The sequence below is a fragment of the Macrotis lagotis genome, chromosome 8 (assembly GCF_037893015.1).
Source record: "Macrotis lagotis isolate mMagLag1 chromosome 8, bilby.v1.9.chrom.fasta, whole genome shotgun sequence".
Taxonomy (NCBI): domain Eukaryota; kingdom Metazoa; phylum Chordata; class Mammalia; order Peramelemorphia; family Peramelidae; genus Macrotis; species Macrotis lagotis.
Genome location: NC_133665.1, coordinates 135,679,711 through 135,705,557, shown reverse-complemented (window position 1 = coordinate 135,705,557; position 25,847 = coordinate 135,679,711). Strand labels below are relative to the sequence as shown.

Genomic DNA, 25,847 nt, shown 5'->3' with positions numbered 1-25,847 from the left:
AGTGATAATAGAAGAAGGATAAGTTGATGAGATTTCATTTATTAAATAAAGTAAGGGGAGTATACACAAAGAGAGAGAGAGGATTTGGTAACTCTCTCAGTGTTGAAATGCAATGAACTCTCTTCAGCTAGGTAGGGACCTCAAGGGAAAGCAGCAAGAAAGAGGTCTCTTCTGTTTTTGTTTAAGAAGGCCTTTCCCTTTTAAAAATAGTCATAATTTTAAAAGTTGGATTTAATGTCTTTGGTACAAAGAAAACCAGACATCCCAGAGGTATCAAGGTACATTTTGGTACCTTCCTTTTGATCAACTCCAGACAGATAAAATTTTCTTTTTTCTTTGCTAAAGCAGCCATTACCAATAAGATAGTTTATTCCTTTCTCTGGTTAGAGACATTTTATTTCCCGTGGCCCTCTTGCCTTGACCACCAATTTTGCTGCTGGTTCTTGGCTATGTAGCTGCTGGCTTTCTTTCCTCTATGACCTTCCCACTTCTACTTCCATGTGTGACCATGTTCAATCACCTCTACTTCTTCCCTCATACCTTCCTTCTCTTATTTTCTCCTTGTTGATGGAGACACCATCCTTTCCTCTTGACTTCAGCATCCTTTCCAATCATAATACTCCTCACCTAGAACCACTCTTATCATTAAGGAAATATTTTACATAATGCTATAGAAATAAGAGGGGGTTTTTTTCACTTCTGGAATTTCCTAGTGTTGATCCTCTGCTTCATTTCTCTTGCCTACATCCCAGCAGTTGTCTTTGTTAAAAAAAAAAACCTCACATTTCTACAACACTCTTTTTTTAAGGGTTTTTTTTTTACAAAGTAATGGCGTTAAGTCGCTTGACCAAGGCCACACAGCTAGGTAATTAGTAAGTGTCTACAGAACTCTTAACATTTACAAAGCACTTTCTTCCCAGATAATGTGAAAAGTATCCCCCTTTTACAGATGAGAGGAAACTGGGGTGCATAAGTTAAGTAATTTACACAGGATTACACAACTTGTGTCAGAACTGAGATTTTACCTCAAGTTTTCTTTCCTTTTTTCCATCATAAAACAGAGCCCCACTACTCAACTAGGAGAAGCTTTTCTTATTCCTTTCACCCCATCTTGCTGTCTAGCCCAGCTTTAGGCCAAGTTTTGGGATATAGAGGTAGAAGGAGGAGACTTTTTTAAAAATATATTTCCTTTTTTTCTATTTTAGTTTTGAGTTCGTGTATCCTTCAGTAGAGGCTTCCTCAGGCCCAAATAATACAAGAAGCCATTTTTCAGCTTATACTGTTAATGATAATACTGTAATAAGATAATACTCTCTGGAAGGCCACACAAATTACTGTACCTCCTATACCCTTAATCACCACTTTGCCATATGTCGTACATTAAAGGAAACTTCCAAAAAAGAGACTATGCTCCTTGTTTGAGACAAAAGTGATAAACTGAAATTCAGTCATTGTATTGGCTCACCAATGCGAGTGGTGAATTACTGGCAGATATGGGCAATGTTTTTGTTTATCTACCTGGTGATTGTCTGATATTTCATACTGATTTATCTTTAAACACTCCAAAGAGAAGGAAGAGAAGGTGGCTGCTGAGTTGGAAACTTTCCCCTTTGAGCAGGTCTCTTGTTTTTGCCTATTTGGGTCTTCTAAGATGGCTCTGGTTGCAAGTTGCCCTATCTCCTGACCCAAGAGAAGATAGCTGTTGCCTATCCCAGGCGAGTTAGTCCAACAAGGTAACTGCTATTCTAATTGTGGTTTCTATCATTTGCCAGCAAAATGCAGAGATGAAAGGACTGTCTAGTCACCAGGCTGGATTTGCCTTTTGGTCTGGAAAGGAACAAAACTAAACCTGATACTTGAGATGTTTATCTTCATCTGTATCTTTCCATCAGCAGCCTGCTCAGGTTCACTTCACAGTACCCCTTTAGGAGGAATACCTACTACTCCTATTTCAAGAATTCTAATCCAAATTTTTCTCAAAATGCAATACAGAACTACTTAGGGCCTGCTGTGATGACTGCCAAAGGGTTAGGTAATGACTCTATCAAATTCTAGCAATTCTCTGCCTAAAGCTAGTATGGTATATGCCAAAAATCCATTAAACTAGGGGCGGAGCCAAGATGACGACAAGAACAGATCATGTCTTAGGCGCTCTCTCATAAATCTTCAAAACTAAGGACTCTAAATTTTTGAGAGACAGAACCCACAGAGGGACCCAGTGAGGCAGTTCTCCTATTCAAGGTAACCTGGAAAAGAGCAGAAAGGCTCTGCTCCCTGGGGTTGGAGGGGCGGCCTGCCAGAGGAGTGGCCCACCAGAGGAGTGGGCCACCAGAGCGAAAGAACTTCAGCCTCCTGGAGGCAGCCCAGGGCGCTGGGAGCCGGCTCACAACAAGGGGGAGTTTCCTTACCTATGCCCTGGGGAGCACCAGGCACAAATTGGGGGAAGAGGGGGAACCTCTGCCAGAGGGAGCACGCGAAGCATATGAGCCCAAGAAGGATCAAAATACTCAGTCTGAAGGTGAAGAAGTACAAGCTCCTGCATCTAAAGACTCCAAGAAAAAACAGTAATTGGGCTCAGGCTATGACAGAGCTCAAAAAAGACTTTGAAAATCAAATGAGGGAGTTGGAAGAAAAACTGGGAAAAGAAAGGAGAGAGATGCAGGAAAAACATGAAAATGAAGTCAGCAGCTTAGTCAAGGAAATCCAAAAAAATGCTGAAGAAAATAGCATGCTAAAAACCAGCTTAGGTCAAATGGATAAAACAGTTCAAAAAGTTATTGAGGAGAAGAATGCTTTAAAAAGCAGAATTGGCCAGATGGAAAAAGAGATAAGAAAACTCTGAGGAAAATAAATCCTTCAAACAAAGAATAGAACTCAGCGAGATTGATAAATTTACAAGAAATCAGGACTCAATACTTCAAAACCAAAAAAATGAAAAATTAGAAGAAAATGTGAAACATCTCATTGAAAAAACAACTGATAGGAAAACAGATTTAGGAAAGAAAATTTTTAAATTATTGGAATACCTGAAAGTCATGACCAGGAAAAGAGCCTTGGCATCATTTTCAAAGAATTACTACAGGAAAATTGCCCTGATATCCTAGAAGCAGAGGGCAAAATAGAAATGGAGAGAATCCACCAATCCCCCTGAAAAACAGATCCAAAAAAAACAACCCCTAGGAATATTATAGCCAAGTTCCAGAACTCCCAAGTCAAAGAGAAAATATTACAAGCAGCCAGAAGGACACAGTTCAAATATCATGGAGCTGCAGTCAGGATCACACAGGACTTAGCAGCAGCTACATTCAAAGCTCGTAGGGCTTGGAATATAATATACCGGAAGGCAAAAGAGCTTAGAATGCAACCGAGAATCAACTACCCAGCAAAACTGAATGTCCTCTTCCAGGGAAAAAGATGGACTTCCAGTGAACCAGGGGAATTTCAAATGTTCCTGTTGGACTAGCCAGAGCTGAACAGAAGGTTTGATCTTCAAATACAGGACTCAGGTGAAGCATAGAGATTGGAGGAGAAGGGGAAAATATGAGGGACTAAATGATGATGAACTGCAAGTATTCCTGCATAGAAAAATGACATTGATATTACTCATATGAACCTTCTCAGTTAATAGAGCAGGTAGAAGGAGCTTTTATAGTTGAAGCACAGGAGAAAGCTGAATTTGAAGATAAAATATGGTGTAAAAATGGAGTCAATAGAAAAAAAGGGAAATGTAAAGGGAGAAAGAAAAAGGAGAGGGAGAATAGGCCAAGATATTTCATATAATAAGATTTTTCTTTATTACAATGAGCTATTGCAATGATATGGAAGGGGGAAGGCAAGGGGGAATGACGGAATCTTTGCTTTCAACAGAGGTGGCTAGGAGAGGAAACAGCATATATACTCAATGGGGTATAGACATCTGGAGTAAGAAGCGGGGGACAGGGGGAAGGGGGGTGATGTGAGTGATGGAGGAAAGGATGGGCCATGGGGAGAGAGTGGTCAAATATAGCACATTTTATTTTTTAATTCTTGCAAGGGACTGGGATTGGAAGGCCTGCCCAGGACCATAGGGCCAGGTGTATGCTGGGCCTAAGAGTTGGTATGGGGGCTCGGGGCCTCTTGGCCCCAGGGCCAGGGATCTGTCTGCTGCGCCACTCAGCTACCCTATGGCAGAGTCAGAGTGAAAGGAGAGAGAAAATATAGTACATGGTAGTGGAGAAATACAAAAGGAGGGAGTTGCTATCAGCAATGGCAACGGTGGAAAAATATGGAAGTAACTTTTGCAATGCACTTATCATAAAGAATGTGCTCCACCCATGACAGAGTTGTTGGAACAAAGACTGAAGCACATTTTTTTATTATTATTTGGGGGTGATACAGGGCAAATGGAGATGGGTGGCCTGCCTGGGGCCACATAGCAGGGTGATCGTTGGGTGTCTGAGGCCGGATTGGAACCCGGGTGCTCCTGGCTCAAGGGCCAATGCTCTGTCCGCCACCCAGCTGCCCCTACTATTATTACTATTTTATTTTGGGTCTTTTTTTTCTTTTTTTGGATTTTGCAGAGCAGTGGGGTTGGGGTGGCTTGCATGTCACACGGCTGGGTGATTGTTGGGTATACGGGGCTGGATGTGGGCTCAGGTGATCATGGCTCCAGGGCTGCTGCTCTGTCCATTGTGCCACCTGGGCATACCTACAGTTATTACTATTATTTCTTTCTAATTTTAATTTTTTTGTCTCCCCTTTATTGCTCAAGCGAGTCTGTATTTTTTGGGGGAGGGGGTATTTTGTTTACTCTTAAACAAGAATATTTTATTAATGTATAAAAAACATTATTTGTACAAAATGAGAATAAATAAATATTAAATTAGAAAAAAAAAAGAATCCATGAAACTAGATTGGGGCCTGTCTGTCTTTGTACCCACTGCTGCAAGTCAGCTGTGGGATAGCCCTGTGTCCTCTAAATCCCAGGTTCATCCTAGAGTTTTACAGACCTGGGCCTTGGAAGGTTACAGACTGTTGGGTCTTGGAAATTCATTTCAATCCTGAGCTGCTACAGGGCAAACCTCATAGAATTTAGAAATGGAAGGGAAGCAACTTGATGAAAAGAGCATTGGCTTGAAAGAGACCTTAGTTTTAAATGTTGGGTCTGCTACTTCTATATCTGTGTGACTTTGAGAAGTCATTTCCTCCTCTAAGTCTCAGTTTCCTCTTCTGCAAAATGACGTTTTACTCACTTCTCACTTCTGAGCATTCACCCATCTCTCAATTCTCCATGCTCATCTTTCTGACAAGATGTGGTCTTTTTGGTAAGTGTGTAGTACTTGCCCATTCTGCTCTAAAGCTAGGCGCTTTCAGTTTTAGCCAGTGTATTTAGTAGTGACTAAAGTTTAGGTCTTGCTTCCCTTTGACCATATGGGTCAGGAGTGAGTGGATTCCATCATGGTGCACTTTGGAGTCCCTTCACTTCCCCCAGAACCAATTTTTTCTCCCTCAGAGGGCCATCCTTTCCTGTGATGACAGGACCTCTTTATTCTGAAGACCTGGGCCTGAGTCATATAGAATGTTCCTCTCCTTCTTTTCCAAGGGGAAGAACTCTGACTTCTGGTGAACTCTGCTGGGGAGTAAGTGTTGGCTAACCAAAGCTGAAGCATGGGTCATTTCAGCAACACTTGGAAGGATCTACTTAGATGGTAGAGCAGGTAAATCTGTCACAAGAACTCAGATACATCTGGAGATATTTTGAACAAAAGGATTAAGTCAGCAAGGTGCTGTGCTGAGTTCTGGGATACAAAGAAAGGCAAAAGACAGTCCAGTCCTGTGATTGAGGTCTTCCTAATCTGTTGGAGAAAAGAGCATGTTAACTATGTTCACACAAGAAATATACAGGATAAATTAGAGGTCATCCCAAAGGGAAAGAACTAATATTAAGGAAGACTGAGAAAGTCTCCTTATAAAAAGGGAGACTTAAGCTGCGATTGTAAAAGGAAGTCAGGGAGGACAGAAAACAGATGAAAAGGGAGCTCCAGGGACAATGACTGGATCCCTGAGTATGTGAGAGAGAATAAGGTTTAGGAAAGGTAGGAAGGGATGAGGTAGGAAAGGGTTTTAAAAGCCGAATCAGAGAGTTTTATATCTGATCCTTAAGGCAATGGAATTGATTGAATGGGGCTAAATGTGGTCAGACTTGTATTTTTGGAAGATCGGTTTTATATAAACTGGCTAATACCTGAGTAGTAGAAAGGAATAAAATGGGGGAAGAGTAAGAAGAGCAGGACATAGAGAAATCTAGAGATTCTCTGTAGTGGAACAGAATGTCACTCTCAAAATCTGCCAGTCTGACTAGTTTGGTGATGGTATTCAATTTGTGGCAATTCATGACCCTATGGACCATGGGCTTTTCTGGCCAAAGGAAATGATTTGCCATTTTCTCCTCCAGTAGATTAATGCAAACAAAGGTCAGGGTCACACAGCTAGTAAATATCTGAAGTTGGATTTGAACTCAGATCTTCCTGACTCCAGGCCCCAGTACTCTATCTACTGCACTTCCTAAGTACCTCCTATTGGCTTGTTTGGCAGAGTTGTTTCATTTTGGCAGCCTAATTCCTGTTCACCCCAACCCAATCCTACCTGTCCAGACCTTAACAAGTTAATTGTATTCTATTGCAGCTGGAGAAAATAAGAAGCTTCCTCACTAAAATAGCCTTTCCCTTGGTGTTAAGTTTTTTTTTGTCTTTCATATATTATATCTGCATCTGTGGTTCTCTGACCACTCACCTATTTTTGACCCCTTGCTCTGTCTTGACCTGGTCTGACTTTTTTTAATAATATGTAAAATATATTTTATTTATAATGTTTGCAAAGATTGTTTTCAACATTAATCTTTTTGCAAGCTTTTGAGTTTCACATGTTTTTACCACCCTTCCTTTCCTCCCCCCTCCCCATGGTAGAGTAATTTGAGATAGGTTGTACATGTACAAGCCAATATCAGTCATTTTGTGAAAGAAGAATTAGAAGTAAAGGGAAAATTATAAGAAAGAAAGAAATAAGGGTGGCTAGGTAGTGCAGTGGATAGAGTCCTGGCCTTGGAGTCAGGAGTACTTGAGTTCAAATCTGGCCTCAGCCACTTAATAATTACCTAGCTGTGTGGCCTTGAGCAAGCCATTTAACCCCATTGCCTTAGAAAATCCAAAGAAACAAAGAAACAAAGAAAGAAAGAGAAAATAAAAGATGTTTTTAAAAGTGAACATAGTATGCTTTACTCAACATTCAGACTCCATAAATTTTTCTCTGGTTATGGATAGCATCTGGTCCAATTTCTGTGTGATCTCTACCCCTGACTGGTGGCCAAGTATGAAGTTGGCTCTCCTGCTTCACTTGATCTGGTCTATCGATAGAACTTGTTTTTCCTAACCATCTTTTCCAATTTTGTGTTTCTCCTCCCATTTCTCATTCACATTTCAGGAAGTGGGACTTAATGTCTATTTTATCAACTGATGATTGAGGAAGATAAAAATATGTTTAGGAAAAAAGGAAGGGAACTGAGAGTAGGGGTCAGGGATAATGAAGATGGATTTTAAATTATATTAAAAGAGAAAGTGGAACCCCCAAAAAAGAAATATGTTTGATTCTGAAGACAGGAACACCAACAAGTGCCTTTACCAAGGAATCAGTGCTTATAGGAAAGGGAAAAAGAATTTTGGAAGTGAACAAAGCAGACAACTGGAAATTTCAAGCAGGGCAACAGAACTGAAACCTGTTTCTCCATAGTCTAAACTGTGAGCTGCTCCCTGGTTACATGATTGGAAAATGAGAATTGATCACCTGTTTGTGTGAGTAAGCCATACCGACTTGGTACTAATGAGGACATGCTTTCATTCCAAAGAAAACTTGTCTAATAACCACATCACATCTCTAACTCTGTCAAGTCCTGCTACAAATACAGGCTATTTGTCATTGGACAAGAATGTAGGTGACTAAGCACAAACCAACACTCTTACAAGAAAAACTATTTAAAGTACACATCTTATAATTATAGTTCCTTATATATCAGGTATTCTCTAACCCAAAAAGTACCTCAGACCAAAGATATGGACCATCTATAGTCTCTAATGTGAACAGTTGTATTTTTTTAATTTTCAGTTTGGTATCTCAGGAAGCAACAATCCAGAACCAAAATAGAAAAAGAAAAAGGTCCTTTTTTTAAGTTTATAGACTTTTAAGAAGTTTTGAAGAATTAAGCCCATACACACACACACACACACACACACACACACACACACACACACACACACACACACGCACAGACACAGACACACCCCGTTGGGGTACTGAATTGTCATACGCAAAACCTTTTGATTCCCTTTGGTGAAGGTTGCTTAGCAACAATATCTTATTAATAGGCTCTGACTGAAATCCTTATACTTTGCCTTCTACCTTTATTTCTTACTTTTGTAGAAAAGTTGATTTTGACCTCTCATACAAGAAATATTAAAATATGATCACAGAGTATTAACAAAGTGACAAACTAACTTTATTTTATTTACTTATTTTTTTGGCAAGGCAATGGGATTGAGCAACTTGCAAGGTCGCACAGTTAGGTGATTGTTAAGTGTTTGAGATCAGATTTGAACTCGGGTCCACCTGATTCCAATGCCAGTGCTCTATATTCTACACCACCTTGCTGCCCCACAAACTAACTATAATCTTTTTATCATATGTGAGCACTTTTCTCTGATGGAATTAAAGGGAGCAATCTCATCGAACAAGCAAAATTGCAGACCTTTAAATGGATACAAGGAAGGGCAGGAAGGAAAGCCCTAAATAAGGAAAGGAGGGATTTCTGTCCCTGGACCATCATCTATCCAGTATCCAGTTCCCCAAGGGAGACGATCCATCCAGCAATTCTAGAATTTGTCAGTTCAAAAGAGCTTATCATCCAATTGAGCATCACATTCCAGAGAGGCATGGATAAAAGGGGAAAACAGCTTCAGAAATCAAGAGCCTGAAAACCAAGCTAAGCACTGCCCAGGAAAGATATTGCCCACAAGGGGAACTATGTGAAGACTCCATGAGGAGAGAAAGGATGTCCAGGCTCAGTCTCACCAGAAGTTTATGAGTTAACTTTGCTATGAGCATAAGCTCCCAAATGCGGGCCTCACTATCATTGTACTCTGAATTTGTGAGCCTACTCTTTCAATGGACATTGGATGTATTGGTGGGAGAGTACATCCTAGATTTGGAGAGAGGATATGTAGGAGCTTCTGTTTTTACTAGGACATGTTAGTAAATGCCTTTACTAGGAGCTGGCAGATAGTTCATTTTCAGCACTGCCAGCAGGGCTTGTGAAAGCTTTCATGTTAGTTACAAATCCAAAGGAGTATCCCTAGAACTCAAAAATTAGCTGCTCTTCCCTGGAGATGAAATCCTAAAGTGCCTGTTGGGAATGGTCCAGAGGGGCTGCTGTACTTTGTTTCATCAAATATTGTCTTTTATGCTAGCCATCAGGGATAACAAGATTTTTAAAAATTTCATTTGAGGAGTTTATAATAATCTTAGGTAATGGGTACACAAAGAAGTAAAATGTGAGGGATAGTAGTGATAAAAGCAAGGAAAGGGAATTGGACACAAAGTGATAGAAAAAATAAGAGCTGGGGCAACTAGATGATGTAGTGATTAGAGCACCAGCTCTACAGCCTGGACGACCTGAGTTCAAATGTGGTCTCTGACACTTGATACTTATTAGCTGTGTGACTTTGAGCAAGTCACCTAACCCCATTGTCTTGCAAAAAAAACAACAAAAAAAAGAATAAAAGGTCACTTTCAGATGGGCAGAGGAATGTAGGCTTCATGGGAAAGGAGGTAGTACTTCTTCCATGGAAATTCCTTTATGAGATTAAATTCTAATAAAATTTCACTTTACACTATTGTTTCCTGTTGTATCTTTCTAAATTAAATAAATTTGTTGCTAATTCAAAGTTATTCACTTATTTCAAATTCAAAGATTCACTTATTTTAAGAACTTGGAAAATTTAATTGAATTGACTAGGAAGACTATTGGGGTAGGGTACAATGGGCTTAAGTGACTTGCCCAGTGTCACTTAGCTATTATCAAGTGTCTGAGATCACATTTGAATTCAGGTCCTCCTGACTCCAGGGCCAGTCCTCTATCTACTGTGCCCGCCCCAGCTACCCCAGTTAGGAAAACTATTCAGCAATACCTTTTTCAAATCACATCATGTTTCTTAAAAAATAATTTGGGGCCAGCTAGGTGGCGCAGTGGATAAAGCACCGGCCTTGGAGTCAGGAGTACCTGGGTTCAAATCTGCTGGTCTCAAACACTTAATAATTACCTAGCTGTATGGCCTTGGGCAAGCCACTTAAACCCATTGCCTTGCAAAAAAAAAAAAAAACCTAAAAAAATAATAAAATAATTTGGGCCATCAATAGTTCTTGAGTTAAAACATTCAAAGATATTGAATCTACACATAGGCACTAAAGTGAAAAATTGTGATTATCAGTCCAAATAATTGAGATTCCTTTGCTTCAGTTATCTGTAATTTCAGATGAAAATTATGATTTTATGTCTTTATTATTCCATGTTATTCCAGCTGCTCTTTATTTTTTCCTGGTGCATAGGACTAGAGCCTTAAGGAATAGGTACGAATTAATTTGGTGGAGAGGGAAGAATGGTAATTAAGGTTCCACTCCTTAAAATCAGCTAGGCAATCATTCCTTGCCATCCCTCTCAGACTATCTTCAGTTTCTCAGCTCCATCCTCATCACTGCTCCCATCTTTGAAGCAGTCCATGTGGACCCCAGGCCCCTCTTGGGTCTCCAGGTGCTTCTGGAAGACCCTTCTTGGTGTCTCCTAAAGCCACTTAGTTCCCCTGAGATCTTATTGCCTGACTGGTAGAGCAGTTTCTGCAGACCTATTGTTGGAGAGACGTGCCTTAGGAAGGGATCCAGGACTTATTCCAGCTTTTGGAGAGACTGCAACAGTGTGGATGAATTTGTTTGTATTCTTGAAAAGAAGCTGTTAGCAGGACTTGAATGTCTCTAAAAGCTCTGATTTGGCCAGTGCATTTTATAAAGCTGGACTGCGGAGCTTCAGGGCTGAGGGTGGGCTCTGTTTGGACAGAACTCGACTACTTTAATGAATGGTTTGATTCCTGGTGCTGTAAAGCTCTTCATTATGAAATCTGTGTTCTCAGCTTCTCTGCTCCATTCCAAGGCCTTTTCACAGGCAAAGCGGCTACTGGGGGTGGGAAAGAGGAGGAGGTTTAGACCAAATGACATTTACTTGGCATTTTGTCTCTTTTCCTCAATTCTGATAAAGGCCTAGAGAAAAGGCTACTGGACCTAACAAAAATACCTGTGTTTAGGGCTTAGATTCCAACACATTTAGTTTTTCCTGGAGCATCATCCTATAGGTAAATCAAATTGGATCATTGCCATCTAGATGATACTATAATTTAGAAATTTTAGGAAAGAAATTAACTGGAGAGTATCCTAAGGAGGAAAGGATGGTAAAGAATTCTGAAATTGTGAGATATCTGGAAGAAAGTAGGGATAAATATTATAGTCATTTTCAAATACTTGAAATGCTTTCAAATTAACCTTCTTTTCTTTTTTTCAAAAAAAATGATTGTTATTGGAGTGTGTGTGTGTTGCTTAATCTCTATCTCTTGCTTTGCTCTCCTAGTGAGAAATTTCTTTTCACAAGAATAGGAGCTGGACCCTAGATTTCATTTGGTATGGGGTAGAAAAACCACCTCTGACAATACACGTCCTTAACCTTCAGCAAAACCTGAAGTCTAAGAAAGTTAGCAGTACTGAGAAATTCAATGATTTGGCCCAGGTGACATAGTCAGTATGTGTCAGAGCCAGGACTTCACTAATTCTGACCTCAAGGCCAGCCTTCCAGCTACTATACCACACTGCCTGCCTCTCTTTTCATGCTTCCATAGTCCATAAAGATTTTTAAAAGAGGGAGAAAAAAACTTTAGCAAAACCAACTGCCACATCAACTAATTTTGACATTGAAGATGTCTGTTTCCCTAACCCTCCACATCTGAAAAAAAAAAAAAAAGTGTATCCTATATCTTTTCTTTGGAACCAAACATATTTCTCAACACTCAATTTTTATTTTTTTCTGTTATTTTTATTTCTATTTACATTGTTTTAATCACTGTGTATATTGATTTCTTGATACTACTTATTTCATTTTGCATCAGTTCATATGTCTTCCCATTCTTCCCTGTCTTCATCATATTCATCCTTTTTATAGCACAATAATAGTTGTATTACATTTATGTATCATAGCTTTCTTATAGCTGTTCCCATGGGATTGCCCAAGACTTTTTCTCTTGAACCCAGAGAACAGTAGGGAGGAGTTGCAGAGGCAGATTTGGGTTTCATGAGGCCACCTCCAGAGATGAGTCTTCAGTCAGATACTGTTGGTCACTCCAGTGGTGGGCATTCTCACTGATACAGAAAACTTCAAGGGGTACTCTCCCTCAGTGGGGGAAGCACCTTGTGATCATTCACTGTCCGTGAGTTATTTAGGGCAGCTGAAGTGTCTGGTCCCAGGCAGTGGCCCAGCCAGCCTGTGTCTGAGGCAGGACAGGACCAGGGCTCTGCCCTCTGCCCCTCAATTGCCTTCTACAGTTTCCTCTTCACAAGTTAAACCACCTGCTCCTAATTCTGCCCTTTTGGGCCCAATGGAACACGGGAAGCCATATCTCTCACTTGCGACAGTCACTTAGACACTGACTTGTAGATAGATGTTCATCCTGTCCTTTATTTTAGCCTACCATGGTAAGATTTTCAGTCCTTGAGGCTCAGCTCTTCATTCATTCCACACACACTCAAGAGCTTAGAGACACAAACACATCAACTCCATAGTCTCTGAAAAAAACACAAAGCAATAATAATACTATAGCCTAGCACCTACTCCATTGCAGGCCCTATTCCTCATTTGATCCTCTTATCTCATTTGATCCTCATAGTGAGGCAAACAGGTTAAGTAGTTTCCCCAGGGGCACACAAACTAATGTGTCTGAGGTCATATTCCAGGTCTGACCCCCTCTCCCCTACTCTACCTAACTGGGCCCCTGTTTAAACAAAAGATGTTCAGTACAGGGGATATATTTAGGATAAACTACAAGAAATGTACACACAGTATTTCAGATTAAGTCAAACTGGGGCACAGTACAGTGGAACCATCACCTTCCAGCTCTAAATCTTTCCTTCATTATTAACACAGTTTTTAATGCATACTAAAGCCACATCAGTTTTTTGACAGCCAAGTTATCCTGCTGACTCACATTGAATTTGAAGTATGCTGAAACACTAAGTTTTTTCCCCCCATGAATTCCATCTCTTCTTTCCTATACTTCCAGCCCATGGGTAAACTCAGGTGTGGTAATTTATTCCTCTATTTACTTGTTTTTTAGTATCCTACAGTGCAGTTTTACATTGATCTAGTGACTTGATCCTTTATCCATCTGTTTTCTAGACATCTCAAACTCAGTCTGTCCAAAATAGAACTTATCTTCCTTCCCAAATTCATTCCTCCTCCAGACTTCTGATTTCCATTGAAAGCACCACCTAGAGTTTTTTTTTTCCCCTTTTGGACTGTATCTTCTTTTACAACATGACGAATATGGAAAGATGTTTTACAAAACTGCACATGTATAACCTGTATAAAATTGTTTACCATTTCAAGGATTGTGTCGCTGAGGAAGTTTTGACCTCATAATTTTTAAAAATTAAATGTTAAATATTGTCTTTACGTGTGATTGAGAAAAAATAAAATATTATCAAAAATAAATAAAAATTGGTTAGGTAGGAATTGAGAGAGCCCTGTAGATTCATAACCTTGGATTCCTTATAGATACTTTCCTTTCCCTCACCTCCTTATGTCAAATTGGCCAGCATTGCCAGTTCTATCTCCACAACATCTCTAACATAAATCTCCCCTTTTTCCATCCAATAGCTACACCCTATTTCAAGTCCTCTCTACCTCCAACTGTACAGTTCCCATTTTGCTTTCTCTGCCATCCTTCTCTCATGTAGTGCAAAGCTGACCATGTCTCTGCTCTGCTGAAGAATCTTCAAGATTCCCTAGTCCTTTTTACCATATGCCTCCCCCACCTTCCCATTCTGATGTTTATCTTATTTCCCATCAGATGGTCTTTGACCCACCTCTTCTTTCCCCAATTCAGCCTTACATCTCCCTCCATGCCTTGGCAAAGGCTTTCCCTGAAACAGCTTCTACTTCATGTTTCTCCTAGTTCTTTGTGCTCTTTCCCTCCTCAAAAAGTCATTGCACATTGCATCCCCAGGAGAATGAGTTCTTTGAGGTAAGGACTTTTTTCTTTGTATGCCTAGTACCTAGAAGGATGTCTTAAACAAGTAAGTACTTAATTAATGCTTATCAAGGGGAGCTATTATTGTTACTGTCTCTGTATTAATTTTGGGTTTCAGTTCTCTAGTAACTATTTTTGTTGTACCTTTTCTGATCCTAACCATACTCATTGTCAGAGAAAACAAACCATATAAGAGCTGAGCAAGTTATTTCATCATCAGTTACAGTTCTTCCATCCACCCCAAGAAGCAGTTCTGACCCTCTTTTCCCCATTTCACCTAAATAAGCCCTTTGGGTCACCCTTCCTCTCCTACCAGCCTCAGCTCCTTCTGAGTTCCAGTCCCCAGATTCTTAACAGGACCATGCCACACATTTGTCAGGATGTTCCATTACATCCCTTGATTCTGGCTGCTCTCCATGCCTTTTTAAAACTTCACTGGTTGATGAGCTTCCTGTGCATTCACATCCCTGGCTTTAACAATTCCTCCTTGTGGGTGAATACCAAATCCAAAATAAATGTTCCTTCATCGATTCTTCCACTTTTTGAAGGATAAAATTATCATTAAAGCAAATGGAAAAATTATCAAGGAGCCTCCTGCCATCAAGGTTAGCCAACGACTTCAAAATCAGGAAGCTTTCAGCCTCAAGTCTCTGACATATGCTGGCCCAATAACCCCTGGACCTTTCAGACTCCAGCAACTCCTGAAGACTTTAAACACCCAAGTTGTGGTTCCATGCCACCAGGAGCTTACCTACAGTATGCTTAAAATCACAGTTCCAGTAAAAAGAAGAAAGGAGAAAAAGAAGAAAAGAGATATTAAATAAGGAAACAGAAAGAAAAGAAAGTAGTGTCTACTCTGCCTGGGCAAGAAGAAGGATCTGATAAGTTTCTCTAGAAAAGATGGTGTTTAAACTAGTCTTGAAGGAAACAAGGGTCTCTGAGTAGGGATGGGGAAGAGGCATGGGGGGTGATCTGGACCAGCCCTAGAAAAGTTGCCAGTCTCCCCAAGAGTATAGTCTGCTGCCTGCCCTCCCCTCTCCCTGCCACTTTCCTTTTGTGTAAGGTAGATCTTCCCAGTCTAAGGGAAGAATAAAAGAAGACAGAAATAATGGAAAAATTTAAGACAGAATTTATATTCAGCAAATGTTTTGGGTTTTTTGGAAAGAAAATAGAAATTTATTAAAGGAAGTTATAGTATATTAAGAAAGGGATAGAAAAGTTAGAAAGAGTTTTAATAGAAGATCATGTGGACTGCTGATTAAATTTTGGCCAGGCCAGCTGACTAGGGTTCCACAGGAGCCTCCTATTCAGCAAATGTTTAAATACTTGGAACATTTTTTTAATGCATCCCTGTAGTTTTATAAGGAGTTCTTGGTGGGGAAACTCCTGTTACCAAGACTCAACTGTAAGGAAACATGTGGTCTTGGAGCCATGTGCCAGGTCCCTTGGGAGACAGATGCCCACAGTGAGGCTCCAGGCTGGGCCTTCTGTCCGCTCCGCCATTGGGCTCTGAACGCTTGAAGGAAATGCTGCATGTGATGATGCACTGAAGGGGCCTCCATCCTGCTCAAGTAAGAATAGAAGGGTGTGTGTGTGTGTGTGTGTGTGTGATGGAAGAGAATGCATGATGTAGTGCAGTAATATGTGAATTGGAGAAGGGGGAGAAGTTCAGCAAGTCAGGATGGTGGAGGAGGGCAGGGGTCTGGGCCAGTCATCCCTCCTTGGAAGACAAGACAGTACTCAGTAAAATATGGGAAGGAACAGTAAGATAAGGCTAGGAAATATTTGAGACAGATTGTGGAAGCCTTAAATACCATAAGGAGGAATTTTTACTTTATTCTTTAAGCAATTGGTAGTCATCAAATACTTTTAAGTAGAAGAGTTGATGTGATCAGAGCTGTGTGTGCATTCTGAAGGCTGATTAGTCAGTGGTACAAAGCATGGAGAGGAGTGAGGGATATCTGGCATTCCTAAGAAGAATGGTGATGGCTCTCATTTATAGCATGCTTTGGATCCTCCCAGTATCCCTTTGAGATTTAGAAATAAGAGTATGATTCTCCTGTTTATTGAGAATGAAGTGAAGATGGTCATCTGCTCCAGTTACGAGGACTAGAACCAGAAGAAGCTTTAGGGCTCTTTTCACTCTGCCAGGCTTCCCCCAAGCTATACATTCATTAAGAAAACAGAATAGAATGTCATCTACTCATCTTTGGATCTGACACATTTACTTTTTTGTCTATTTTTGCCACAAGGGCTAATGGGAGAGACATCAATAAAGAAGAAAAATGCTCAGGTATCTTTCGTAGCAACTGAGAATTCCATCATAGGGAATGCCTGAATGCCTTCCCAAAGACCAATATGTTAAAGAGTATGGAGCAGTGCTTTGTTCATAGAAATAGAGACTAGACCTTGAACTTCGTTAATATAGGGAACTATTAGACAAGGAAACTTCCTCCACCAATTCTGATAGCAGAACCGAATACAGCAATTTGTGGCCTTTGAGAATTGCCTAGAGCAGACAGAGATGCAAAGCACACAACCCTCCAAAAAGAAGCCCAGAACCAAGTTCAAATTCCATTGGGAAATATTTATCCAAAAGAATAAAAATACAACAGAACCAAGATAATGTTAATAATGGTTTTCTAAGTGAAGATGTGACTTCCAGAGATCCTCAGAGGTGGTTTAGCATCCATTTTAATTTGAGTTTGACACCAGTGCCCCAGAGCACTAAGGTCCAAGTGATTTACCCAGGGTCACACACAGTCAATATGTGTCTGAAACTAGACTTAATTTAGGGTTTTCCTGGCTCCAAGTCTAGCTCTTCATCCACTATGCAGAATTGCCTTTTATTCTCTACTGTAGCATTATTAAAGTGGTAGATTTGAAGTCTTGGATTGCTTCTATAAAACTGCCTCTAATGCTACAAATTAAAAAACCTTTCTACTTAAAAAAAAGATTAAATGTTTAGTCCTTATTTTAAAAAGTCAGGGAAATATGCAATTCTTTTAGAAAGGTCTCCACCAAAAATAGTGGTTTGTTGTGTTTTAAGTTTTGACATTCAAATCATAAACTTCAGTTATCAAGAAATATTGTTGAATACTCATTGCCTGATGATATTTAATAAATGAGATGTGACTATACACCAGATGAGAATTCTAGCAGCAGATGCTAATCAAGCCTAAGGTTATGTGGGAAGACCCCCACTAAGTGGCTGCTGCTGAGACTGGTGCCATGACACAGCTATTCTGTGGCTTGATCCAGGCACAGAATGAAGCCCAGTTTGGATATCTCCTCCTTCCACCTTGTTCAGGGCCTGGGTCTCTACTGGTGTTCAGTCTCACAGGACTTAGCAGTTAGCAAAACATTATTTAGACATTAGTTAACTTTGCCTGAAAAAGTGGTTTAGTCTAAAGTTGGGGGTGTGTGAAATCAGTTGCTGTTTTTTAAAAATATTTTTGATAACTTGCTTTCCTTTCTAATCCTCTATTTTATGAATTTAAAGACTTGATTCTGAGAAGGTACCCATAGGTTTCCCCAGACTGATGCCCAAGGGGTCCAGGATCCAAAACTAGAAACCCTACTAGAGAAGGGTTTTCCCTTCAAATAATATTTGTATCTTAATATAGAGTCCTTTGAATAAGTCCCTCTGTGGGTGGGCTTTCATAGAAGTCAGGAGAGATTTTGGAACAAAGGCATGTCCATCACACTAGTCTTTTCATAAAATCTCTACACCCAAAATTGGACACACTGGAATAATAAGTAACCATCCTTTTCAATTCTCATTATATTGGTGTGGGAGACTGGTCTTGATCATGGTGTTAATGAAATTTAAAGGTCTGGAATCTTCTCTCAGTTCCTCTTATACTACTTTCATGGCTTATATTTTCTCTCCCCTTCCTGCCTTCATGGTAATACCCATAGAATTGGTTCTACATAAATGGACTTGGCTTCATTCCAAAGTGGGAGGAGAGGGAAAGGGAAAGAAAGGGGAAAGAGGGAGGAAATAGGGGTGGGGGTAAGGAGGGAAGGAAGGAGTAGAGAGACAGAGAAATTGAAGCAGTCACAGTCCTTTATTCAACTTCTTATGGTCTGCTCAGGTGGGTGGAGGGTGAGGCTCCAAAAAGAAGGACCTTCCTGTAACAGCCCTAGGCTTCCTTTAGGCTGCAGTCAACAGAGACCACTAGAGCCATTTAGACATAGTTGTTTCCTGGTTTCTTCTCTAGACCAAGAAGGGTGGATCCAGTGTGCTCAGGCCTTCAGTCGGAGATACTTCGATGCTACCGAGACAACCTTCAGGAGGTGCTGAAGTGCTCTGACCTGGTGAAGGCTTACCAGCACTGCGTAAGCACTGCTCAAAAGGTACACCAGCTCCCAGCATGCCCTCCTCCTCATCACTCTTCTTCCACTCACTTGTAGCTCTTCCTTCCCCATCTTTTCTTCATTCTTCCTGGGGGACAGCTCTGTCTCTTCTCTGTTCGAACTCTAACATGAAGATCCTCAGCTTTTTTGTATGAAGAGCCTCAAGATAAAAAGGGAGTTGAGCATTCTATAAGAACATTGACCTTAGAGTCAAAAGACATGGGTTCAAATCCCATCTCTGCCTTTGACTCCTTATTTGACCTTTGCTGAATAAGTCATTTCCTTCTCTGTACCTGATTTTTTCCTCATCTGATCCCTTCACTCCCTAAATCATATGATTAAAATAATATCTGACCATGGCTAAGGAGCAGCTAGATGGCACAGTGGAGAAAACACTGACCTTGGAGTCAGGAAGATGGGAGTTTGAATCCAGCCTTAAACATTTGATACTTCCTAGCTGTGTGACTTTGAGCTAGTCACTTAACCCTGAATGCCTCACATTCAGGGCCATCTCCAGTCATCCTGATCCATATCTGGCCACTGAGCCAGATGACTCTGGAGGAGAAAGTAAGGCTGGTGACTTAGCCTAGCATCCCCTCACTCAAATTAATTCATTTGCTTGTTATTGGCATCACCTCCCTGATGTCATGAAGGACATATATTATTATTGTGACCATGGATGTGTGGTAGGAAATTGGGAAAGGGAGCTGCTCCTAAAGAATTGTGTTATAAAGAGAGAGGAAATTAGTAAACTGCTGATGGGGAAATGATGGTGGTCATTTCCAACAATTACAGACTTAACACCTTCTTGACCACACCCCTACAGAAAAGGCCGAATGAGTCTCCAATCACACCCCCTCCCTCCGATCTATAGGTTATTCCATTTGACCTGAAGTGCCATAAGACCCCAAGACTATAAAATGTCTCTGGTCATCCTTATCCACCACCTTTACAACCACTGGATTACTTGGGCTAGCTTTTCAAATAGCCTTGCTTCCCAGGGACTCGCTTATAGCTTGTCAGTATTTTGGGCCAGAAAGTGGGATATTTTCAAAGGCAATAAAGAGCCCACACTGTGTAGGTGTTGAGCACCTGAACTCACAATCGAGAGATCAGAGATACCTGTAAGACTTCAGTGTTCCCTTAAAATAGAGAAGTAACTTAGCCTTAGTGGGTACAGGAGGGAAAGACAAGTTCAGAGAGCTCCCAAGTATTCTAGCCCATTCTTCTCTTCAGGTGTTGGCCTCTATTCCTCTGCTACATCCAGAGCAGCAGGAGAGTCCTTCTACAAAGCCTAGACTGGGAGAAGGAAGCCAGCTTCTTCCTCCATCATAGACATTGGACTGGAAATGAAGTCTAGGGCTAGCTGGAAGCAGTTCTGAGCATCCTCTTAGAAGAAGAAGAGGTTCTCCAAGGGCCCTCATTGGAGGAGGAAAATTTTCAGACCAAGATTTTGATTTCTATATGGATTTCAAGCCCTGGCAAGGCATTCTTTTAACCTTTATAGACCTGACTTAAACACATTCCCATTCCCAGTAAACAACTTGAGGGGGATGAAATTTCTTTAGCTTGGGCAGTCACTTGTCATCTTTTTTGATAGTTGCTTTTACTTAATACACCACTTTTATTCAAAAGATTTTTCTCCTGCCAGACCCCTTCTCTTTCTGTCTTATCAAATAAATATCTTTCTGTCCTCTGTCCCATCCCTCCCTGACTTAGTGAACACCTGAGTTCCACTCACTGTCTTAGCCTTAGGTTTTAAAAGGGAAGATTTTCATTTTTGCATCAGTGCCTTGATAAAGTGGGAGGACTCCCTTCTCTCCTGGATCAGAGAACCTGTTGCTGTCTATGAATCCATGAGATGGAGCAGTTCTCATTCCACCCTCAGGGCCCTCTCTGTATCTGACTCTCTCCAGCAGTGAAAAGGTTTCACTGGAATTGAGTTTTAGGTGAATGTTGAAAGACAAGTGCCTGCAATCTAGTCCCCTAGTGCCCTGGTGCCTTGGCCATGGGAACCAAATTGAGATGGATCTTGAAGGAACTTGGCATGTGGCAAGGCCTCCACAACAGCCCAGTTCTACTCATGACCTTGCATCTCTCCTGGATGTGGCATTCACTACCCAGGTCTAGCATTGGCAGGAGGGCATGGCTTTTCTCCTGGCACCATCAGAGCTTCAGGGGAGACGGGGAGTGCAGTGCCCTAGCCTCCAAGGTAAAGATGCTCAGGATGGAGCTGAGCATAGAATCTGTTTGCTTAATTTTAAGTCTAACATGAAACAAGCTGCCAACCATCCCTGAAGAATCTTCAACAGACGGAGATGGGGAAAATTGTCAGGCTGTATTAGACCAAATGGTGTAAGTCCTGGTGGAATTTTTTTTATCCTTCCTATTTACCAAGAAGGTCTTTGTATGTCTGCAAATCAGCAAGCTTAAAACTTTAATTAAAAGCCCTTCTCCTCCCACCTTCCATCCCCCCCCCCAATCCCCAGGCCTCCAGGATATTTCAAGTCTCTAACTAATTCTTGGCACATCTGATTTCTTATTTGGGGAGATGCTATGCTAAGGGTTCCTACTGTCCAGCTGTCTCCACTCCTATCCCCCAGTATTGGACATTCTCTCTCTCTCTTTTACAAATCAGATTCTTAGCTTTGGGGGATTGGGCAGCATTTGGGAGGAGAGGGTGTTGACTTTTCCCCCCTAGCAGAGTATATCTTTAGCAAACACATTTACCAATACATCTTTATTGCACCAAGTACAGGCAAAATGTGATTATGAAGGAAGACAGATTGTATTAAACTTCAGCCTGCTTTCTGCAGCCAGCCTGCCCAAGAGAGGTGCTGGGAAGCTGCCAGGCCTAACTCCCCCCCCCCTTTTCCCACCCCCCGATGTTATTAAAGAGTAAATTGGAGGCTGAACAACTGGCAACAGCAGAGGCCAGTGAAGGATCCAACTGAGTTTGGGTATAGTAGTATGTGGGGAATGTATGTTAGATCTAATACCTCACTGTCTCAGGATCCAGAGATTCTGGCTAAACAGTGTATGTTGTTTTTGTTACTGAAAATGTCCTCTCTGCCCCCTCCTGAGGGATGGGGGTCCATGTGTGTGTATGTCACAGGACTCCCTGCAGGCAGTAGCCAGGTAGCAGGACACCCCCCCCCAACTGCCCCACTAGCTAGGGACTGGGAAGGGAGTTAGTGGCCCAGTCAGTGGTCAGAGAGCTGGAAACAGAGCTAAAAATCTTCACATGCCAAGGGTTCTTGGGCACCTCTCACCATGAAGGCAGAGCCCAGAGGCATGGGCATGTATATGGATGTGGGCAGCTTCCTGGTGGGTGCAGAGGCTTGCCACAGATTTTTAACAGGGAAGAAACTGATTTTTATGAAAATCACATATGAGTGAACATTCTCCTTGAGTTGGTTTCCACTGGAAAATGCTGTTTTAAAGGAGAGGATAAAGGTAAGAACCTTCATGACACAGTTAATGCCGGTGGTTTTTTTCTGACGCTTGTGTTTGTACACAAGGTACTTGTTAAAACCCAGCTATAGATATAGCATTTTTGTTTGTTTTGTGCTAGGTTTTGACAAGGACTTTTTTTTTTAAAAGTTGTTTTAAATGCTGCATCTCTTGTCATATACCCACAGTTCACCTTATTGGGTAAGAGTCTGTCCACTTCAGCCGACTCTGCCCTGGCCAGGCCCAGGAAGTCAAGGCAGAGAGATCTGCTGTTTTCTGGAAGATGGGGAGGCACTGGGGGAGACACGTTTGAGTGTTCTCAGGCACATGGAGGAGAATTTACTAAGTAGATTTGAGAACCACTGACTTTTAAACTGACTGATATTTCTTTCCCTTAAAAAATAAGTTTGAAAAATCCTTCAGTCTTATAGAAGAAAGTAAAGTTCTGTTTATACACTTGGCTAAGAGCCAAGAAATCCTATTCAACCTATGGCTTTGTTACTAAGGTTGATAAAATCATAAATTGTGCCTAGCTGGTCTGACCCCCCCCACACAGGTTAGGAAAATGAGGCACATGAAAGTTACATGCTCTGCTCAGGGTCCCATAGGGAGTATTGATCCAAGGTAGAATCTTAACCTCATTACTCTGCTTATTGGGTCTGTCTTCTTTCCATTGTGCCATGCTGCCTACTGGTATGACTTGGTCTTCTCATCTGGAATCATAGACTTTAGAACTGGGCCAACCTCAGGAGATCCTCTGCCTTCAGTTCAACATTTATTAAGCATCATCTCTGTTTAATATGCTATGGGTAAGAGCTAAGGATACAAGACTGAAATAGTCCTTGTCCTCAGGAAATATGCATTCCACTAAGTAAGAAGTAGGACTATCTCCATTTTTTACAACAGGCAGCTAAGGTTTAGAATGGTTCAGTGATTTGCTCAAGATCACACCAATAGTAACACATGGCATTGAGAACAATACCCAATTTTCATGTCTCCTAGTAATACCATATTCTTTCAAAGCAAAAAAGAAAAAAATTGTAGTACAAAGAAAGTGAATTTGTGTTCATGTGAATCTCCACAAAGGCTTCTGAAATAAAATAGTGTGTCCAGTTCTGGACAGATGGCCACACATGGCAAACTAGGAAGGTGAAAGAATCTAGAAAATGATGTAGGACCAAAGCGACCAGGAATATTTACCCAGGAGAGGAGACAGACATGATCACTGCCATGGGAGAATTAAATCTATTTGATTTCCTTTGTAACCATTCTAAGAAGCATTCAAATTCAACCTAGACTCCGTGGGCCCATGACACAGACACAGTGGAGAGCCTCTCCTCTGACCATCGCAGAGTGAGTTGGAGACAGGACCAAGTCCCACTTGGGAGCCTTCCATTTGCTCATCTGTAAAATGAGGGACTTGGACTAGATGAACTCCATGCAGTAGTCCTTGGGTGTGGTTTCCTCTAGCAGTTCTGGAAGGAGATTAAGATCTTAAACTGACTCCCCTCCACTGAAAAGCAGTATGCTATGGTAGCCAAAGTATTGACCTTGGAATTGGAAAGACTTGAACTTAAGTCCTCCCTCTCACACAGTGTCTGAGTGACTCCGGGTAAGTCTCCTAACCTCTCCAAGATTGTTAGATGCAAAATAATTGCAGATCTGCATTGGTAGAATAGTAGTTCCCTACACCAGAAATGTCAAAATAACATTCACATCAGTTCAGATTAAAATGTAATTGGAAGTAAGATTGGGAGAAAAATTGTAAAACTCAAAACTCAAATAAAATCTTTAAAAAAAAGTAATTGAAAAAATATTTAGTAAAATAAATATCCAATAAAAATAACATTACATTTTAATATTAAGTTGGATCATCATGTACTATGATCATTATCATAGTGGCTCCTATTTCTCTTTGGGTTTGACACCCTGTCCTACACTAATAAAAACACAGGTCCAGCAAAGAAAAAATATGTTCAGAAATACATCATAATGAAAAGACACATAATTTGTGAAAAAAAACTAATCCTAGATAATTTGTTTAGTTTTTGGTAGTCTCAGCACTAATAACTTAACATTTCTCATTGTGTCTTGTTTATTCTAATAAAGTATTAAAATTATTCTTTATTTCCTGAGAAGGGCCTCTCCCTTTATAGGGGGGATGAGGAGAGGTGGTATGGATCCCATGTTGGACACCTGAGCAAATACCTGAGAATGAACTATTTTCTATGAGAGATAAAGTTGCTCAAAAGGCTGCCAAGACACTGCCAGTTTCTTCCCCCAGTCCCTGCCAAGGTCCATGTCTGCTAGTAGGAAGATCCTGTTCTTTCCAGCATAACTAAGCCTTAATAACATGATTCTCATTTGTAGGGCTGAAGAGCAACTGTTGCTCCTGGTTTGAAGAGAGCACAGTAGCAGGAGGCTGAAGATGCCACTTGCAGGACTGCGGATCCCTGGTTCATCACCAACATTTCCAACCATTCATCAATATGTGACCAAGAGACACCACTGTGCTTTGAGTTTATCATAGTTAAGGTGACATGTTTAAAAAAAAAAGTGTATGTTCACAACTGCCCTGAGGAAATAAAGCAAATGTCTTTGTTTTCAATAATTCTCAACAAGTCTATCCTTTCAACTAGGGAAACAAGCTTAGTTCTTGGTCAGCAGCATAGCATATCTATGGATTGTTTCAAGCCAAATAAAGGTTTTGAGAAGAAGAGAACTTATTTGACTTAGAGAATTCAAAAGCAGGGAGAAATACCTTGTTCTCTTTAGTCTTCTAATTTAGGAAGGATGTTAGAAATTTGATCAAGGAATTCTTGTTCAATTCATGACAGGAACTGAATCATTTGTTAGGAGTGTTGTAAAATAGGAATATTCTTGATTTGAGCAGAGTAGGACTAGATAACATTTAAGTTCCCTTCTAAGTCTAGGGTTCTTTGGTTCTGGGTCTTGAGGAGTTCATTCCAAGTATTTATTTCTTTACATCACAAAAGACCTAATCAAATAAGGGTAGGATTTGGGTTGTCAGAAGTGCTAATGAGGGCCTTCCACCCTCCAGAGGCCATTTGCAAGAAAAGGCAATAAATTCCATTGTAAAGTAGTCCCATCAAACCAAGTGTGCTTTTTAGATACTTCTGTGTCTCCCTCCATGAGGGAAAAGAAGAAAGCAAAGAGCCCAAGGTGGCACAAAGTTTTCCCTTTCTGAGTTGATCAAGTCTAATATCTGATTCTGAATCATGTGAGAGATAGAGAAGAGATCAAGACCCTCAGAAGGGCCTACTTTATCCTGTTTAAAGAAAATCACTAAATAGTTTCAGATAGAAAGGAAACAGCCCAAGATAAAAGGAGGCAGAACTTTAGAAACTCAGTCTTCACTAGGCAGTCCTTGATATTCTGGAGACCACTTCAATGGATTTGTCATCCCATCATTGTCCCCAGAATATTGGTGTCATTTTGGTCCTCTTAGATCATGGAGGACAACCCTCTCATCAATAATGATTTCTTTTTCTGATCCTATATTTCTTCAATGACAAATCCTTTTTTACAGCAGTTGATAGACTAATTATGACTCTAAATTTGAGTGCTTATTACATTGTTAGAAAGAATTAGCTTGAGAAAAAGTAATGGAGGCTTCTGTAATGATGACATTAAAAGTCAATCTCTGGC

At 40.7% G+C, this 25,847-nt stretch overlaps 1 protein-coding gene across 2 annotated transcripts in view; it reads left to right on the top strand.

Annotated features, from left to right (window-relative positions):
• Positions 1 to 24,789, top strand: part of LOC141496190 (MICOS complex subunit Mic25-like) — a 211,304-nt gene extending 186,515 nt beyond the window's left edge. For both annotated transcript variants that reach the window (XM_074198441.1, XM_074198442.1), the window contains 2 exons: positions 18,590 to 18,725; positions 24,549 to 24,789. In XM_074198441.1, the coding sequence (XP_074054542.1) occupies positions 18,590 to 18,725; positions 24,549 to 24,554 (142 nt within the window). In that variant the 3' untranslated portion in view covers positions 24,555 to 24,789. The remainder of the gene's footprint in view (positions 1 to 18,589; positions 18,726 to 24,548) is intronic.
• The last annotated feature ends 1,058 nt before the right edge of the window (positions 24,790 to 25,847 follow it).